The sequence below is a fragment of the Dermacentor albipictus genome, chromosome 2, assembly GCF_038994185.2.
Source record: "Dermacentor albipictus isolate Rhodes 1998 colony chromosome 2, USDA_Dalb.pri_finalv2, whole genome shotgun sequence".
Lineage (NCBI taxonomy): Eukaryota > Metazoa > Arthropoda > Arachnida > Ixodida > Ixodidae > Dermacentor > Dermacentor albipictus.
Window position 1 is genome coordinate 126,197,049 of NC_091822.1, and position 20,608 is coordinate 126,217,656.

General features: G+C 46.9%; 1 protein-coding gene across 8 annotated transcripts in view; it reads right to left on the bottom strand.

Moving 5' to 3' along the window:
• Window positions 1-20,608, bottom strand: part of LOC139056092 (basic proline-rich protein-like) — a 56,821-nt gene that overhangs the window by 18,272 nt on the left and 17,941 nt on the right. For 7 of the 8 annotated variants that reach the window (XM_070533953.1, XM_070533955.1, XM_070533952.1 and 4 more), the window contains 3 exons: window positions 18,031-18,170; window positions 9,254-9,383; window positions 1,488-1,652 (listed from right to left, as the gene is read on the bottom strand). In XM_070533953.1, coding sequence (XP_070390054.1) covers window positions 1,488-1,652; window positions 9,254-9,383; window positions 18,031-18,170 — 435 coding nt within the window. The remainder of the gene's footprint in view (window positions 1-1,487; window positions 1,653-9,253; window positions 9,384-18,030; window positions 18,171-20,608) is intronic. The other variant, XM_070533957.1, reaches the window with a different exon arrangement.

Sequence of the window (20,608 nt, forward strand, 5' to 3'; positions counted from 1 at the left end):
AAAAGAAAACGCCAGAAGAAAGAGAAGGATGCTGGCATGAGTATAAGCACATTAGTTTTGAGCCCGAGGAGCCTGCTGATACCTTTATATTTTTTAAAATCAAATATATATTTCACCATCGTAAACTATAGTACGTGCGCACAGCAAAAAAAAAATACATTCGATTTTTCCCCTTGTCTGCTTGAAGTTTCTTCTGGGCTACTGGATTTTGATATAATAGCGCCTTTCTTCCTTAATTTTAGTGGCTTAGTAAAGTTAATTCGCAATTAAGTGCATTCTGTTAGTTCCCCGGCTGGCGTCTTGCTAATTTTATATTATACCTGCGTTGAGATCACATCCTAGCACAGATAACGCGAACACACTTACTAGCATTTAAACGTATGTTTCCGCGACAAACTCCAATGCATACCAAGGCTGCCCGAATCATCTTATAATATACGTACATAATATGCGTATACAAAAACTACCCCACACCACCCATCAGCTTATTCTACTCCTCCTCCACCTCCTCCCCTCCTCTTCTCCCTCATACAGGTGAGGGAGAGTGAGCTACGCGTACGTTAAACACTGCTGACAGCATTTGCTGCCCTCATGAAGACGAGCTTCGTTGTCGAAGCATTCGCTCTAGCGACATTCCTCGTTCGACCAGTGCTCATCACTGCTACTATATGAGTAACTTTATATTGGGTTATGTTGTGCAACTGACAAATAAAACTATAGGGTGAAGCACCGCGCTTCATATTCGTGTAGCTCTAAGTAGGATTTTCCTTCTTTCGTGCATATTGAGCGGCACCTACGTCTTGCTAATTCAGTTCAGACAACCACAGCTGCGACTTGGCACAGAACTTCGTTTTTCACCTTTTTAAATTATTTTTTATTGTGCGTGCGTGCGTGTGCTTGCGCGCGTGTGCTTGCGTGTGCGTGTGTTTGTGTGTGTGCGCGCGCGTGTGTGTGTGTGTGTGTGCGTGTGTTTGTGCGCGCACACGTGTGTGTGTGTTTGTGCGCGCACACGTGTGTGTGTGTGTGTGTTTGTGCGCGCATGCGCGTTTGTGTGCGTGCGCGTGTGTGCGTGCGCGCGTGTGTGAGTGTGTGTGTGCGTGTGTGTGTGTGTGCGTGTCTGCGTGCGTGCGTGTGCTTGCATGTGTGTGCTTGCGTGTGCGTGTGTTTGTGTGCGCGCGCACGCGTGTGTGTGTGTGTGTGTGCGTGCGTGTGTTTGTGCGCGCACGTGTGTGTGTGTGTGTGCGCGCGTATGTGTGTGTGTGTGTGTGTGCGTGTGCGTGTGCGTGTGTGTGTGTGTTTGTGTGTGTGTGTGACACACTCGCGTAATTAGAGCCGGTCGCAATTGGAACTGCCCTCTTGATAACTTGATGTCTCGGGTTTGCCGCCACTGCTGCTGTTCCGCTTTTTCATTGTCCGGGTTAATCAGCTTAGTATTTTTTTCCTATCTCGTATCGCGATGACTGCTAGGTAATCAAATCAACACTCACGGCAGCCGTGGTGTTGGGGCGGTGCATGTGGTCGATGCACTTCTCGTCCAGGCCACCAGTCCTCTTTACTGGCATGTAGACGCGTGTGCAGAGGGACACAGACACGGTTAAGGTGGTGTTCGTGACCCACTCTTGCTGCTTCGCCATTTTTCCCATAACAACTTGCTGCGCGGGAAAGAAAAAAGACGCGATACGGATGATGCAGAGAAGGTCATTCGGTGGAGCAAGCAGTTCGGAGTTAGTTTTAGCCCATCCATAAATGTACGTTTTGTGGAATGCCGCGTTACCGAGTGCGTGGAGGGCAGTAGCAACGCCTGTGGCGACATCTCGTGACGACCAATTACAACGCGTTTGAACCGTTCTTCTGCGTCGTGCATGTGCGAAATACATCATACAAGTTTCAATCTGTTAAGTGTTCACGATGAATAAATTACGATGGAAAAGTACCAAATGCTAGTGGTGATGTCGCTACCGACGATTTAGAACATTAGTTAGGCTGTAGCATCCTGTGTTTTTCAGTATTGCTGGGTCCCGGCGCAGTGCATGCTGGCCAGCGGTCTACTGCGACAGCCCACATTCCCAGTCGTTTTACCCTTATTGGTGCTGGAGCGTGCACAATCTCAGCTGGGCGCTGCTTCAGCTGTATGCCCGCCTCTTATTTTCTGCATGACGTGTGATGACGTGCAATGAAATATAGTGGACGTGACTTTAACAAAGCACCCAAAACAAACAACAACTTCTTGCAAAGTGGCGCCCTCCTAGTGACCCCCCCGTTTCGGCGTCACTGGGGTGGCATTTCAAAAAATCATAAGGCTAGGGTTAGGCACAATATGGAGGGTCACTGCATTAATCAGCTTGTTCTCTGTTTGTTTAAGCAACATGGCGCCACAAGGGCGGTTGCTCACGTAACTGCTTCCGGTAGACCGGTAGCCCACTGACGAGAAAACGCTTGCGGACAGATTAACTCGCATCGATCTTTCTGCGGACGACAGTACCAGGCCACTTATTCACAAAGCCTATTACGCAAGAATTATTCGAAAGAGAAAATGCTAGCCAATCCTGATGCTGGATATATTATTAGCGCAGGCCGCCAACCAATAGCAAAAATCACTTATGAACGAAAAGAATGGTGGATTCGGCCCCTGGTGGTTGCCACTAAGCATAATCCTAGTGCCGAAGCTGACGGCCGGTTTTCGCATTGCTCTTATACGAAACTTGTCGACCTGCCTTCCTCCATATACAGTACTCTCCTTAGGTGTCCCTTTAAGATCAGGGGTACTATGCACGATCCCCGAGTTTGTCGCTGGCCTGAGTTTGCGCGACAGCAGTCAGTGAAGTATAAACGCCATGCAAGTGATCTGGCGCGCGAAAGCGACAAGCGATGCGGTGGGGATGGCGGTCGCGTTCGCTCGTCGCCTGCAAGTGGAGCCCCGCGCTAGCAACGATTTTGAGCGAAGGGTGTTGCCGGCATGAGGGTGGCAAATACTTGCTGAACGTGGCATGACACGGGCATTAATACAGTTGATTTGTTTTACTGTAAAGGAGCAGCATAAAATATTGTTATGTTGATGTATTACGCAGGAAGACGCAGACGAAAAGCTGTATACAAGTATATTTAAAAGGAAATACGCCGCAAGTTGGCCAAGAGGCAACAGCCCGCGCAAGCCTCTAATCGTCGTCGTCTTCACCCTGCTCGCCTCTTTGTCATCGCAAATATTGTTCCGTAGCACTATCCCCGGAGGCAAAAGCGCCGTCCCGGAGCGACTAAAGGCAGGACTCGGAAGCAGTGCAATAGGCCTTGAGCCTACTGACGTGCACGACATAACAAGATGCCAGAGTAGAGGACGAGGTTCAACGGACAGGAGCAATTTCGTACGCCACAGGCGTCACCTGGCGCAGCACGCTGTAGGACCCTGTGTATCACGAAAGGAGCTTCTCTGAAAGTCCGACGTGACGAGAGGGCGACCACAGGAGCACGAGCGCACCAGGCGAAAACTGTACGCCAGGGTGGCAGGCGTTGTACTGACGCTGCTGAGTGGTTTGCGAGGCCGTAAGTTGAGCACGGGCAAGCTGGCGTGCACGGTCGGCGAGGGCGATGGCGTCGCGCGCGTACTCGCTTGTTGAAATCGCAGCAGTAGAAAGTACCGTGTCAAGGGGCAAGGTCGGTTCGGTACCGTACAGTAGATAAAATGGAGAAAATCCGGCGGTGTCATGCCGGAAAGAATTATACGCAAATGTGACGTAAGGAAGGGAGGGCAATGTCCCCGTCGTGGTGGTCTTTGGAAACGTACTTGGACAGCATATCAGTAAGAGCGTGGTTTAACCGCTCTGTCAGGCCACTGGTTTGACGACGGTATGAGGTAGTCAGCTTGTGTTGAATGGAGCAGGAACGCACAATGGCGGCGATAACTTTCGCGAGAAAGTTACGCATACGGTCAGTAAGCAGCTGTCGCGGGGCGCCATGAGGTAAGATAATGCAGCGCAAGAGAAAGTCTGCGACGTCAGTGGCGCAACTCGTAGGGAGAGCCCGCGGGATAGCGTATCGGGTGGCGTAATCAGTTGCGTCGGCTACCCATTTGTTCCCAGAGGATGACTTGGGAAAGGGACCGAGGAAGTCTAATCCAACGCAATATAACGGTTCAACAGGGACGGTGATCTGCTGGAGATGACCGGCAGGTAGCACCTGAGGTGTTTTCCGAAGCTGGCAGGGATCACAGGCAGCAACATAGCGTCAGACGGAACGAGCGAGACCAGGCCAGTAGAAGCGGCGGCAGACGTGGTCGTATGTGCGGGTTACACCAAGATGTCCTGCAGTGGGTGCGTCATGCATCTCGAAGAGCACAATTTGTCGTAGATGTTTTCGCACTACAAGAAGAAGATCAGAGATGTTAGGGAGGAAGTTCCTTCAATACAGAATGCCGCCCCGGAGGACATATCAGCGAACGGATGCGTCGGTAGGTGTGGGGCGCAGACACTGGATGAGAGCTCGCAGGGATAGGTCTCGGTACTGCTCATCGGCGATGTTAGTCAAGGCAGACACAGAGAAAATGCCGTTGGCGGTACTACTGTCGGCGTCGTCAGCCTCGTCTACCGGGTAGTCAGACAGGCAGTCAGCGTCCTTGTGTAGTCGGCCAGATTTGTAGGTGACAGAATACGAATATTCGAATACGAAGTCTTCCTGTAGGATCTTTCAGTGAGCATAACCAGCAAAACGCGTGATGGTCTGTGACAACAGAAAGGGGTCGGCCATATAAGAATGTGCGGAACTTCACAACCGCCCAAACTAGGGCCAGACACCCACGCTCACTGATGGAATAATTGCACTACGCGGGCGAGAGGAGCCTGCTGGCGTAAGCGATAACACGGTCATGGCCGCGCTGGCGTTCTGCCATTACAGCGCTAATTCCGTGACCGCTGGCATCAGTACGGAATTTAGGTAGGCGCAGAAGGATACAAATTGGACAGAATGGGAGGCATTGTGAGGAGGTCGATTATATGCGAGAATGCAGAAGCCTCATTATGGCCCTACTGGAAAGTGGGCGTCTTATATTTATGTGCATACGGCTCTTGACGCACCGCAATGGACAGTTCGCATTCAAGGGGCCCACATACACGGCTTCGCTGGTCATTCTTCTTCGCCGAGTGCAAGAGCACTGATTTTCTTTTACTTATTTCTTTGGTGTTTTACTTATTTCTTTTTTTTTGATACGGTGAAGCATAAGAAATATTATTGCTATTATTGTTATTGAAATATCATTTGAAGAAATACGTTGTTTTTTTTTAATGCAGTCAAGCTCTGACAAAGATCGAAGCCTGAGCAGAATGACGAAAAATTGAACAATTTCTGCTGAAAGGGGCGACAAGAAGCTCGTAGCACGAGAACTTCTTTTTCGCGTTCACTATAACCCAGAAATTCCCCAGAGAGAAATGTGCGGACTTTCCGCTGGGGAATCTTGCTTATAAGTGTGGCTTTGCCTAGGTACTACGGAGGTCGAGGCGTTTTGCTTCCCGTTTAACGGTCGCTTAAGTTTTCCTCCAAACGGGATTATAGCGAGCGATACAGAGTCTGTAATGGCAAAGCGTCAGTTTCGTTTTTTTCACCGTCAGTGGTTGGCCCGTGTCAATGAGGCGTGCCCGCATTTGGGAAACACATGGTTTCTCGCTTCGCAGAGCGTCTTCGGCGAACGACCAGTGGCTCGAAAGTCGGCAACGGGAGAAGTAGGGGCCATGTGGGCAAGCATTGCATATGCGTCAGCCAGCTATGAACTTCCAACGTCGCTATCGACTGCCAGTGAATGTTCAACACTAAAACGAATTCTCAGTGAGAGCATGCCCTCACTAATTGGTCTGCAACTGCTAAAGCTGCATCTTCCTAGCCATTCCCACCCCATCGCCTTCCCAAAGTTGCATGAGCGGGGCCACGATCGAGGAGCGATCGAGGAGCGATTGTCAGCGCTGGATGTGTGCGGGACATTGGGTAGCAGACGCATCACCGGTGAAAGGTCGATAATCCCAAGAGACAGATATCATACGTTGCCGTTTGAGAATGGGATGAGCTCTCCGGCATCTCTTCGTCATCGTTGTCCGCCGTGGCTAACACATTGCAAGCAGCTGCAGTGATGTGCCGACAGCCATTTGGTATGTGCTACATGGTTAAGACACAAGTTCTAGTGTTGAGGTTCCTTCGCAGTCAGAAAGAGAAAGAAACAAGGAACAGTCGACGCTAGATGTCTTTTCGATCGTGGGGCCAGCTCCATCAGCGATAGCATATTCCCCGATTGTGAGTGTTATAATTTGAAGTTCACGTTTGTTGCTGTCTCTCACCAGTGCCTTGTTGTAGCCGTCAACCACGTTGGGTTTGGCCTAATCATATACCGTGTACGCGCACAATAGTGGCATCCTACGCGTGGGGCGTGGCCTATGCTTTTGACTGACAAGCCAACTCGGGCGATACTCGCCAACTGCGAAAGCCCATGAATTGAACTCGTAACTGTCATGGCGGTGGCAGCAGCAGCTCGGGTCTTTCCTTCGAGTGGAGGCAAACGTCAATACGACCGACGAAGAGCTCCAGCGTCACTTTGGCCTGTACAACACGTCGGTGGGCCGGTTGTGCGTAGTGGACGACCCACAACCGCGGTGACTGCGTGGCTGGTTTCAACCCGGTCACAGTGCCATGGAAGAGCGAATGCTCTGCGATCTCTGATTCTATGGCAACGGGAATTTTCAGGAAAGCGCCTGCTCAGACCGGTACATTGAACGTCAGCAGACCACTGTGATCCGCTGGTGTATAGGGCACGCTTCTGAGGTGCTTATCGATGCGGCTGCACAGAATGGTAGCTCGTTTTTTTCTAGACTGCAGCCGAGTGAGCTTCATTTCGATATTTGTTCTTCAGTCAGAAATATTATTGTGATAATTGTTAGCCAACGTGGACCGCTCTTTTATGTTAATTTTATCCATTTTACGTGCCATGTAAAGCTTGTTTATTAGGTTCTGCGCCAAGATTGTTTCAGATGTCTTCTGGTAATGAACTTTCGTCACAAAAGAAATGCATGTTTATTGAAACTTGCTACCTGCCTCTACAGAATGGGACGGGCTGCGGACTGCTGTAGGCTGTTTGCTGCTTGTACATGTTGAATGGCGCATATAGTTATTACACGTAATATTTCGTATCAACAATCCCACTGATACATGCTTGAAGGCATGTGCCTATTGTCTTCTTTAATTTCGACACAATTAGAAAAGGAAAATCTTTTCGCGGAGATGAAATGCTGAGATCGGCTTAATTTCCTAGAGCAAGAAGGTTTTGCCAATTACTTAGAAATCACGACCAATTAATGTCACGAAGAATTCATTGCGCAGACTTGGATTTATTTGTATCTCACATCCATAGTATCATACGAAGCCAACAAACACTGACATAAAGGACAACATAGGGGAAATTGCTTGTTCTCAACAAATAAAATAAAGAAACGATAAATTAATGGAAAGGAAAGCGGATGAAAAAAAAAACAACTTGCCGCAGGTCGAGACCGAACCTACAACTTTCGCCGCAGGTGTCATGAGAACGTGACCTTTTTGGGTGAAGGCGACTGGTCAATAAACCCACACATGCTACGTGAAGGCATCAGCGTTGCCGGATTCAACACCCTCGTTATTCAATACAGTAGAAAGAAGGGGATTATCCGAGGCCCGATTTTTTTATTAGTTATATCATAAGAAGCCAACAAACACTGACACCAAGAACAACATAGGGGAAATTACGTAAATTAATTGACTTAGAGCGTCCAAGGAAGAGTAATATTAAAGGGAGGTAGTCGCGACAGCCCTCATCAATCTCCTGAAAATAACTGAGCAAGTTACTGCACCCCTTCAGCCATGCTAGTTTGCATTCTTCCACTTCAAGCGTGCGCAATGAGACATGTGGGGTGCGATCTTGTACGCGTTCCAAAATAGAACGGAGGTGGTTCGTTCCACCGAGCCAAATACGATTCGGCAATTTGAACCGTGCCGAACGCCATGACATCTATTGTGACGTGATATCTGCTGTCAATCATTCCGTGTCGTCTGCTATCGGACGAACGGAACGGAACATAGCGCCTATTTCGTGACGTGAAGAACGGACCGCCTCCGCTCTATTTTGGAACGCGTACAAGATCGCACCCCACGGTGGTGTTCTGTCTTCATGTATGCCCAGCATATGGCTTGCGCAGTAATATTGGGGCCAGCATTCTTCAAGAGCGCTGAATGAAGGCTGTTTGGCTGTTTCACTGTCAGAATGGGAATGCCTCCTTGAACGACTTTTTCTTTCTTTTTTTGACAATGAACAAAAACCAAATTCCGTATTTCTGTACGCCAGAATTGCCCAAAGACCGGAAAAATGACTATGAGCTGCAGGGACGCAGAATACCAACTAGATACCAGCATCTACAAGTCTTGTCGGTTTTGTTTTTTTTTTTCGTTTCATTTTCATACAAGGTCAGGAATGTTTCTAGACTGAACAACTTGGCAAATCCTGAGAAGGGTGCTTCCGAAATGAACCCGCCTTGGTTGCTTAGTGGCTGTGATGTTAGGCTGCTAAGCACGAGGTAGAGGGATCTAATCTCGGCCACAGCGGCCGCGTTTTGATGGAAGCGAAGACACCCATGTACTTAGATTTAGGTACACGTTAAAGAACCACAGCTGGTCCAAATTTCCAAAGTCCCCCACTACAGCGTGCTTCATAATAAAAACGTGGTTTTGGCACCTAAAACTTCCCGAGATGAAACGAAGGTCGAAATACAGTGGCTCGAAATTTCTTGATTAGGTCACTTGACTTATTGTTCAAATGACTCTTTTGATCGTGGAGTCCGACCATTACTTTCAGTGTAATTTGTCTAAGACTCTGATTATTTTTGCATGTATCGGCTCGATGGACCACACGGGTTCGTCTGTGAGACCAACATGACCTCAATGCATGCACTGCAGTTTCGACGTGGAGGCGTAACTTTTTCGTACGTTTGCGCTTCGCCGACGATCACTATGGCATCAAACGCCTATGGGCCTGATGGTCTCCTGATATTGTCAACACCATTTGAAAAATTCACTCTATGCTTGCTTATTGCCCTGTGTTCTACATTGCGACTTACGGAACTTCCAATATCGATTTTCTGAAGTTTGATGCAGCTAAAAAAAATACACGCCGCATACTGAGTGGGTCAGAATAAATTTGTTGCATTCAGTATTTGGGTTCGACCGACGACCCTAGGAGGTTGCAGAAATGTCTCACCATGCCCAAAATGTTTGTAACGTTCCACACTCTGTAAGGCGCCCCTCCCGTGATCACACACGGCAGACCCGCCTCGTGTTCGTCGACCGTCAGGTGCGTCAGGATAATGATGGCGTCCAGAGGGAGTCTCCTGCAACAAATACAGATCATCTACATCACCACGACAACCGCCAGCACTTCGAACCTATTGCGTCCCATTGCAGGAATAGCTCTTTTTATCCAGACTTCCGTTACGCCATGCACTCTGCGAAATGCGACCACCATTCGAATGCGAATTACACAATGCACCACAGCCATGCTTTCTGAGAGTTCCACCAGCGTCATCAAGCGCAAGCTTTCCTGTCTCTCTTCTGTCTTCCTGGGAAGGGGGGGGGGGGGGGTTAGCTCTGTCTGAAGCAGGAAAGCTCTGTCGTTTACTTGTTATGGGGAACCAGCACTGAACTGTCGCAGGCCAACAGCAGAGCTTAAGGCATAGCCTGAAGGGAGCGAAAGAAACAGCTGCGAGGATGACGTGCTGAGATTTGGCACGCCGGTATATGTGTACAGCGCAATGTGTACATGTGTACTGGCCACCGGCGTGAAAAACGTGGGAGCATGTTGCACGTTGCAGCATTATAGCCATGACCGTCGCCCTATTTGTTAAGGTGACACTCCCACTTGTTTAACGCCTGCTAATCGGTGTTTTCACGCTTGCCTGCGATGGCCACGGGAGTCGCATGGCACGGTTCACACAACCGCTATTTCGGTCACCGCGGTGAGCAGTGAGCGCGTAGACGAAACAGAACTTTGGTTGAATCTGCGGAGGTTTATGTAAGCAGGAATTGTCAATCTGTATTGCAATGTTATTGTGTGCAAGCCTAATATATGAGGGCGACTAATGCGGCAGCCGGACCTTTACTTTTTCCTTCTATTTTTCTGGCCTTTATAGCGTTAGATATCTGAGGCTGTTACGCATCCGCGGAACTGTCCTCGTCGTTAACTGTATAAGCTACATCTTCGTTTGGGCCCGGAATATCCGTGTGCGCGCGCGCAGAATATGCCTGTTAGCGACCTGCTCCAACCACGGCTTATAAGTAAATTTGAGAAAGGTTTTCTGATTGTTTACACCGCAAATAAGTGTGTGTTCACGTACGCGTGGACAAAAATGTGGCGAGTGGCTGAGCGATCGCTCTCCTACTGTTTGATTCAGGACGCAGCAAGAAAACTCGCGGTGCCCGCGTATATTATTCGACGTTTGGCTTCACAGTAAAGCCCGTAAAGCTGCTCGAGTAAGTCAGTCGCGCTTGCGCAGTGCGGACGTAGCCCTCACTTTCGTCCGTTTCGAAGTTCAACGATCCGGGACATATTCTTCCAGGCGCGGTGGCGGTAATGCTGGGCTGTTTCTACAGGAGGTGTTAGCCTGGTAATTGGGATTTTTAGCGCTGGCGGCAGACCTGGTTGTTAAAAGGTCCGCATGACAAACGGTCGTAAACACGCCCGCTCGTTGCGCAGATGAGGCGGATGAAGGACGCACACAGTCTCATACCGCACCTTCAAGTGTCTGTCACAATTTTTGCAATTATCGACGGAGCACACCTTCCATCTGTTGTTTCACAATTTAGGTGAATCGGAGCACAGTACTAAGCCATCCCCGGTGTCTCGACGTAACGTTAGTGGAGCAGCAGGCGACGCCTGGGGCCTGCTTGCTCCCCGATTCAGAAGACGCTCAATGGTGGCGCACCGGTCGCGAATTCTGGTGCATTGAGCGAAAACTGCTCACTGTAAAAGGCATATATATATATATATATATATATATATATATATATATATATATATATATATACACACTTCTCGCAGCGGTCATGGCCGATGACGGCGCTTGACTGCACGCATTAAGCTAAAACAAAGAATGATACAGCGCCGTGTGTTGCCCTTCTGAACGTAGTACCATTTTTGAAGTACACCTAGCTAGCCCGCACACTGAGCATACTTATTGAGTCATTCAAGCAACCCTAGCGTATTTTAGTCAGCGATGGCTTCTCGTTGGTCTGACACGCTGGAAGTCTGAACACACCTTAACGTAACCTGGTGGGAAGCCGAAAAGATTACGGAATAGTGCGAGCTTCCTTCTGGCGCGTGACATTACATTATGGCAGGAACTAAGATCTGCTTTGATTGCTTTGTTCGTGCACTTAGGCTGCGATGCTAATGATATTGGGGTATTCTGCGACTGCAAAAAGAAAGAAGTGCCACTTTCTCCCCACAATGCTCGACAGTGATAGCAAATTATTAGAGAACTACACGAAGCAGGGCTCGAAGTTTAATCATCCATATGAATTGCAGTAAATGTTCGCTTATTAATTAAATTAACAGGGCATGGTGCCACGCACGTACGGCCAAACAAGAACATATCTCGCTCGATGACCACTAACACTCGCTGTCACTACGCTGACGTGACGAAAAGCGGCAGCAGCGGCTTGTTAATTCCCGTTCGTGCTGTGTCTCGCTTCAAAGCGAACTATTGGCGCCCGGGAACACAGCGAACTCATATCCATCAGCCATCTCTCGTCAACCAAGCTTTGCACCCGCCACAAATCACCTCTAAGTTAGGGCGCGCACGGGCGCGCCTAGCAGCGCCATGTACAGCCGCGGACGGAGATAAGGAGATGCAAGCTAACCTATCTCCCTCCCTTTTCCGCCCTCCTGCTCATCTCCCTCCTCTCCAGCCCTCTTGCTCGCGAGAGAAGACGCCGCGCATCAATCAAGCTGCCATGAGTCTGAGCTCACCTTAACGCGCTTTCCGTCGTACCTCACACCTCAAATCCAAGATTGCGCCATAGTCGTTGTGGGGGATTCCGCGTCTTCGTTTGCCCCGGAAACAGGCTTGCGGTCGACCGTCCAGCCAGCGACCATCAAGATACCATATGGTCACAGTACGACGGCTATATAGTCGCTAACCTTCTTCGTTCTTTTACAGCTTAATCATTTGATTGTGTCGTTGTTCAAAGCGCACCTTCTGAGTTCTATAGCTGTGCATCAAATTAATTAGGACACGTCGTAAAATTTCCTTGCAACTAAGCGTCGAGTGACTGCTGCACTCGAAAAGTAGTGCAACGACGAAAACGCAATTTTGGAATTTTCTTGCGGCACCTGCGTACTTCTTACGGAATTTTTGTTGCTTCACAACGCACAGTGCACGCTATCAAGCTTATTGTAGATGGAAGTTGCACACATTCGCGACCTCAGCGCAAGTGAAACCAACATAAATGCAGCGGCTCCAGGAAATTAGTAATCGGGGCACTTGGTTCTGCACCACCCACCATGGTTGCTCAGTGGCTATGGTTTTAGGCTGCTGAGCACCAGGTCGCAGGATCGAATCCCGGCCACGGCGGCCGCATTTCGATGGGGGCGAAATCCGAAAACACCCGTGTGCTTAGGTGTGCTAGTGCACGTTAAGAACCCCGGTAGGTCGAAATTTCCGGAGTCCTCCGCTAGGGCGTGCCTCATAATCAGAAATTCGAACGTAAAACCCCATAATGTGGGGGGGGGGGGGGGAGGGGGGTCTGCACTCACCTAGATCGGGCGCAAACGGTTTGTAAGAATATAGCTTATATCGGCTTCCAAAGAATGCGAAAAGTTCCGCTGCTTGGTCACAGGCACTCTTGCATCCGTATTCAAGAGCTCACTTATTTTGCCAGCTTTTGTTAAGTAGTGCATGGCAGGATATAGGTTCGAAAACCTTTAAATTCCATTCGGAGTAATTCAGAATATTTCATTTGAAAACGTTTCAGGGTATTGTGGCTTATCCACGCCAACCACTACAAGAAAGAAGATGTGCTTGATTTAAAATATGCCGTAATTTTTCGGAGGGATTTGCTCCGCTCTTTCTCAGCAATCATCGCGACGCACAAGAAAACTTGTTTGGAGTGCATAGGAACGGGGCACACATATTTTAGAAGAATTTTATCGATATTTGAACGAAAATTTGTAACACTGAAAGAGCCTTTACATTTTCGAACGCTGCTTTGACCAACGCACCGCACACGCCTTGCCGAAGCTCTTTACTTTATCCATTTTACAAAATATGAGCGACGCAGAAGGGTAATACCGCAAGATTAAAGCACAATCCATCATTCTGCTAAACCATTAAGGCCCAAGAAAAATCCACCAATCAGATTTTGGTGATTTTTCGTGTCGGACGATCTTTTCACACTGTAAATAAAATGTGAGTTTTGTGAGTGGCACCTAATTCTTGGAAGTGCTACGATAGTGTACTTGATAAAGTACGTTGGGGCTTTATGAAGCAAAACCTAATGTAGGTCACGAAATGCATATATTATACCTTGGAGCTTGTAAAAACAAAAGGTCTGCAGCGCTGAATAAAAAGAAATTTTGCGCAAGCCCGCATAACCATCCCGTAGCCAAATAAGCATTTTAGTGGGAAATATTCTTTGTTATAGAGGTGTTTTTGCTTATCAAGCGTGTAACATGACTTCTTCGACTAAACAAGGAGGGGCGTTGCTGTTGCTCTGAGAGGCGCGCGCAACGCAAATCTATAGTTGACGCAGATATAGACGCGATAATTGGCGATGAATACAGTCATTCTCGGAAAGGCCGCCATTGGAATATGAACCTGGCAACATTTAACGCTAAAACATTATCTAGTGAGCCGAGTCTAGCAGTGCTATTGCAGGAATTAGAGGGAAGTAAATGGGATATGATAGGGCTCAGTGAAGTTAGGAGGCTAAAAGAAGCATACACAGAGCTAAACAACAGGCACGTCCTCTGCTACCGGGGCCTAGCGGAGAGACGAGAACTAGGAGTCGGATTCCTGATTAATAAGAATATAACTGGTAACATGCAGGAATTCTATAGCATTAACGAGAGTGTGGCAGGTCTTGTTGTGTAACCTAATAAGAGGTACAAAATGAAGGTTGTAGAGGCCTATGCCCCTACATCCAGTCATGATGAGCACGAAGTCGAAAGCTTCTATGAAGACGTGGAAGCGGCGATGGGTAGACTGAAAACTAAATACACTATACTAATGGGCGACTTTAATGCCAAGGTAGGCAAGAAGCAGGCTGCAGACAAGGCAGTGGGGTAGTAAGGCATAGGCACAAGGAATAGCAGGGGAGAGTTATTAGTAGAGTTTGCGGAACAGAATAACATGAGGATAATGAATACCTTTTTGCGCAAGCGAGATAGCCGAAAGTGGACGTGGAGGAGCCCGAATGGCGAGAATAGAAATGAAATAGACTTCATACTCTGCGCAAACCCTGGCATCATACAAGTTGTGGACATGCTGAGCAAGGTGCGCTGCAGTAACCATAGGGTGGTAAGAACAGGAATTAGCCTAGACTTGAGGAGGGAACGGAAGAAACTGGTACATAAGAAGCCCATCAATGAGTTAGCGGTAAGAGGGAAAACAGAGGGATTCCGGATTAAGCTACAGAACAGGTTTTCGGCTTTAACTCAGGAAGAGGACCTTAGTGTTGAAGCAATGAACCACAATCTTGTAGGCATCATTAAGGAGTGTGCAATAGAAGTCGGTGGTAACTCCGTTAACAGAATACCAGTGAGCTATCGCAGGAGATGAAAGATCTGATCAAGAAACGCCAATGTATGAAAGCCTCTAACCATACAGCTAGAATAGAACTGGCAGAACTTTCGAAGTTAATCAGCAAGCGTAAGACAGCTGACATAAGGAAGTATAATATGGATAGAATTGAACATGCTGTCAGGAACGGGGGAAGCCTAAAAGCAGTGAAGAAGAAACTAGGAATTGACAAAAATCAGATGTATGCGTTAAGAGACAAAGCCGGCAATATCATTAATAATATGGATGAGATAGTTCAAGTGGCTGAGGAGTTCCATAGAGATTTATACAGTACCAGTGGCAACCACGGCGATAATGGAAGAGAAATTAGTCTAGAGGAATTCGAAATCCCACAGGTAACACCGGAAGAAGTTAAGAAAGCCTTGGGAGCTATGGAAAGGGGGAAGGCCGCTGGAGAGGATCACGTAACAGCAGATTTGTTGAAGGATGGTGGGCAGATTGTTCTAGAGAAACTGGCCACCCTGTACACGCAATGCCTCATGACCTCGAGCGTACCGGAATCTTGGAAGAACGTCAACATAATCCTAATCCATAAGAAAGGGGACGTCAAAGACTTGAAAAATTATAGACCGATCAGCTTACTGTCCGTTGCCTACAAAGTTTTTACTACAGTAATCGCAAATGGAATCAGGAACACCTTGGACTTCTGTCAAGCAAATGACTAGGCATGATTCCGTAAAGGCCGCTCAACAATAGACCATATTCACACTATCAATCGGGTGAGAGAGAAATGTGTGGAATATAACCAACCCTTATATATAGCTTTCATTGATTACGAGAAAGCGTTTGATTCTGTCGAAACCTCAGCAGTCATGGAGGCATTACGGAATCAGGGTGTAGGCGAGCCGTATGTAAAAATACTGAAAGATATTTATAGTGGCTCCACAGCCACCGTAGTCCTCCATAAAGAAAGAAACGAAATCGCAATTAAGAAAGGCGTCAGGCAGGGAGATACGATCTCTCCAATGCTATTCAGAGCGTGTTTACAGGAGGTATTCAGAGACCTAGATTGGGAAGAATTGGGGATAAGAGTTATTGGAGAATACCTTAGTAACTTGCGATTCGCTGATGATATTGCCTTGCTTAGTAACTCAGGGGACCAATTGCATTGCATGCTCACTGACCTGGAGAGGCGAAGCAGAAGAGTGGGTCTAAAAATTAATCTGCAGAAAACTAATGTTTAACTGCCTCGGAAGAGAACAGCAGTTTACGATAGGGAGCGAGGCACTGGAAGTGGTAAGGGAATACATTTACTTAGGGCAGGTAGTGACGGCGGATCCGGATCATGAGACGGAAATAATCAGAAGAATAAGAATGGGCTGGGGTGTGTTAGGCAGGCATTCACAGATCATGAACAGCAGGTTGCCATTATCCCTCAAGAGAAAAGTGTATAACAGCTGTGTCTTACCAGTACTCGCCTACGGGGCAGAAACCTGGAGGCTTACGAAAAGGGTTCTACTCAAATTGAGGACGACGCAACGCGCTATGGAAAGAAGAATGATGGGTGTAACGTTAAGGGTTAAGAAAAGAGCGGATTGGGTGAGGGGTGAAACGCGAGTTATGGAAATCTTAGTTGAAATCAAGAAAAAGAAATGGACATGGGCAGCACATGTAATCAGGAGGGAAGATAACCGATGGTCATTAAGGCTTACGGACTGGATTCCAAGGGAAGGGAAGGGAACCTTTATTGCATAACTCATCGCGATTGGCATAGAAACGCAAATAGTCTTTGTTGTTTTCTGTTCCCTCTCACTCATTTTACAACTTGTAACAAAGAATGCATGAATCATGATTGTCTTTAAATAGTCTTCACAGGTTATGTAAATGGTATCTATTTATCTAAACTTGGCCTAACATTGCTCACTATTTTATTTACTAAGACAAGAGCATCGTCATCTCTGTCGGCAGCAAGAAAGGAACCAGGAGGAATAATAGCAATGATAATGCAATTATAAATACATTTCTTTACTGCAACAGTCTCTGAAGTTCTTGTAGATAGAAAAAAAAGAAAAAATGGCTGTGGCTTAGGTAACGTTAAGCCCACGATGCGAAGCATACTAGCCTTTATTTTAGTTGTTGAACCACTGTTTAGCCTGGTGAACTGCTGTTGCTTGGCTATATTTGGTTCGGCTAGACGAAGAAACAACTCATGCATTACTGCTTCGCCTTCAAGAGTGGAACGTGATAGCGTTCCCGTCGACCCGCCAAGGGGTGTAAGACAATGGGCTACAGGGCAGCGACTACGCGCCCCGCATTGGACGCGGTGAGCGTCGAGCAAAGCAGCGTTCGGCGCGGCAACGAAATGTGCGCCTGAGCAAGAGACGCACGCCTTAGAAACAGCTCGTTTCTAAGGCAACACCGCATTCACTAGAGGCGCTTTTGTACCGCTTTGAAGCATCGTACTCGTGGCTCAGTGGTAGCGTCTCCGTCCCACACTCCGGAGACCCTGGTTCGATTCCCACCCAGCTCGTCTTGCAAGAGTTGAGCCAAAGCCACTTCTCCTCTGTCGTGACGTCACGGTGTCACGTGGTTTCATGGCGACACCGCCGCGCCTGAGGAGCTGGGTTGAGCTCTCGTAATATGCTTCGCATAAAAAATATTTCGACGCAATACAGGCAAAAAAAACAGCGTGTGTGCATCGAGAGAAAGCACACCCCTCCAGCTCACACAAAAGCCCAGCGTACTTTACAAAGTACACCTGCATTCATTTTGCTGCGACGGTATAAATATCTAGTTATATGGAATGCCATGCATTCATCCTTTACGCTCTTATTTTCCAAAATTTATTCAACAACTTCGAGAAGCGTATGTTATGCTTGACAAAAAATAAAGAAGTTCCATTTAGAGCAGCACCTGCAATGTTTAGCACATTTCCAAGTTCCTCGATGAATAGATCAGACACATCATGCAGTTGACAAAAAACTACAGTGCGGTCGTCTTTGCAGGACCTTTCTTAGCGATATTGCGTACCAAGGAATGGTGTGTGTTTTGTCTTTAATGAACAAATGAAAATCGTAACAAATGAAAATGAGTATAAATGAAAATCGCACTCTACTTTTCAAAGTAAGCTGGGCGCTAATGGGTAAAGTGAATGTTCATAAACTCGCTCCATCTGAAGATTTTCATAGTCTGCTATGCGTTGACAAACCAACTTCTGACGCATTGGTCTTTGTATACTTACACAACGTTTTCGGTGAACACCGTAAGCGGGGTAGTTTCGGCGCCCGGCCATAGGTAGAAGCTCGCCACGATAAATCCGCGATCGGGGTTCGGCTGTGATGGATTGTTTGTCTTGAAAGTCTGCTGCAGATTTCTGAATTCCTGTGAACAAAAGAAATAAGTTAGACAGATACAACACATCTGATTGGTATTTATGTGAAGCGAAGCCTTCTTCATCCGCTTAACTTAAACACTACAAGAACTAAATGCGGTGCAAGCAATCATATTTATCATCGTTACGTACAGCGTGTAATCTCGTGCATTATTTATGCTTATAAACCACAAAGGTCCTAATATAAATATCATGCAATATTTATGTTTGCGCAGGGCACTGCTCACAAGCTACACCGAAATGTCAACAGCAATCCGTGTGAACGGCCAGTGTGAGACATCTAGGGAGTGATGTCACGGAGATGGAGGCAATGTTTTATGTTTACCGAGAGAACCATTTTGAGCGCAATCGTATGCGGAAAGACGTGTACGATGCGAAGGACTTAAGCTTGACTATTATTCAGCAGTTTCAGTTTTGCGTCTGATACCTAATGAAAACAGATGCCCGCACCAGTGACGCATGCTGCGATTCGACAGAACAACAGCTGCTACGGTCACCAAAGTCTAGTAGGGTACGCAGATGAAGCTTCTCTTTAAAATGAACCCAGCAAATTTTCTCTTTCAAGTACAGCGAAGATAAGTTATGCAGCGAAAGTGCGACATAATTCACTAGATCAAGTGATCATCGCTTTATCATATTAAAGAAAGCGATCCGCTTCATATGTCGTAGGTACGATAGGGATTTTTCTCCGTATACCGCGCTTTCATCCCTAGGCTTAGAACCGCTCTCAGATCGCCGACGCACGGAATCACTAAAGTTTTTGTATTGCGTTATTAACTCTTTTTGCCGTATATCTTCGGATAACTACCTAACTCCTGCGAAACCATCTAATACTAGAAGTCACCATCACCTAAACATCTCACCTTATTTCACCCGTACGGACACATTTAAATACAGTTTATTTCCCCGTGCAATCGAGTACTGGAATTCCTTGCCTGGTGCTACTCGTTCTCTTCCTTTAAACTTATTCTCGGCGGCCATTGAATAGTTTTGGTTTGTGTTTGTTTGTATTGTTAGTATTGGGCCTGTATTGTTTACTATTTTCATTTTCTCTGCCTTTCACACCCACTCCTGCAATAGCCCGCTCGGGCTGCAGTATGTACAAATAAATAAATAAAATAAACACGACCTGTCGGTTTTGGATACTGTATTGCACTGAAGTTCATTGCCTCATGAATACAACCTCGTGGCGTAATTTCTTTCGCGGTGCCTTTCATGGTAACGACGTAACAAGTGCCGTGTGGAAAATGCGCTAGACAAAGAAAATAAACGAGCCAGTACTTTGTTTGCCCCTTTTCTGTTTTGAACTGTTTGAGTGTCACCCTGAGTCGCTGAATAGCGCGAACCGAAACTTTTTCTAACGACGAACTTCAGCTTGTATCTGCTGTATTTTTTCGCTTCATTTGGGGTTCTTTTCTATCCTCGTGGTTACGTCGTAGCGTGTGGCTGGAAAAACTTGAAACCAATATTTTGCTAAAAATAAAAAGAAATGTCTTGCTCTCGTAAGTTATTTTTATACAATATAAGTTACTTTTATACAAGAAAAAGCCTCCCTTCGCAGCCCTCTGTTGCCCTCGCTTGTAACGATTGTGTTACTCTTTCTCTTTGCCGTACAGACTCATTTAGAACGTTATCACCATTAGCATATGTCAAATCGCCGGCTCAACGCGGCAGGTGGTCGACATTAACCACATGAAATACGCATTCACACCCAGGTAAAATTGTGCCTATGCAATGTTTTCTTGTTCTTTTTTTAACTGAAGCATGCAATGTTTATCCTTGTTCCGTTTTGGCGATGTTGGCTTCCAAAACGTGTTGCAAATAGCCCACTTAGGCGCATTGTTGCCTTCGTCTGTGTTCTTCGTTGGAAATAAGGGAAATGCTCAGTCATATTACAGCTACAATGTATCACACTACCTGATCTCTTAATTTGTCATCACAGCTATTGTGTTTAGCGATAAAACTCATTAGAGGGTTCTTACATGTAAATTATTCAATAAGATCTATATTATTTTTGCCAACACGTGATTCGGGCTAAAATTCTTTACACATTAGTACGTTCAGTGGTACGGAAAATACCGTTCTCCCACTGTCTGTGTCAGAGAAAAGTTGGTCCTCCTGTGCGTCTCTGCCCACTGGTATAGCTCCTCGAGTTCTGGCGCTCTTTAGAGACATTTGGCCCGTGCACAACAAAAACCAAATTTATGATTCAGTTCCTCGAGTTTAACAACGCTGTGATTCGTACGTGTTGGACCAAGGAAAAAAAACGAACTGCCATCCACTTTACTGTTCCAGAGTTGCTACATACAATGTAATTGGTGGAAAAAACGGGCAAGAGGGGAGACGGAAATTGAAGACGGTGAGCAAAACGAGAACAAGGTGAAAGCCGGAGCCCGGCTCCGGCTTTCTCCGGCTTTCACCTTGTTCT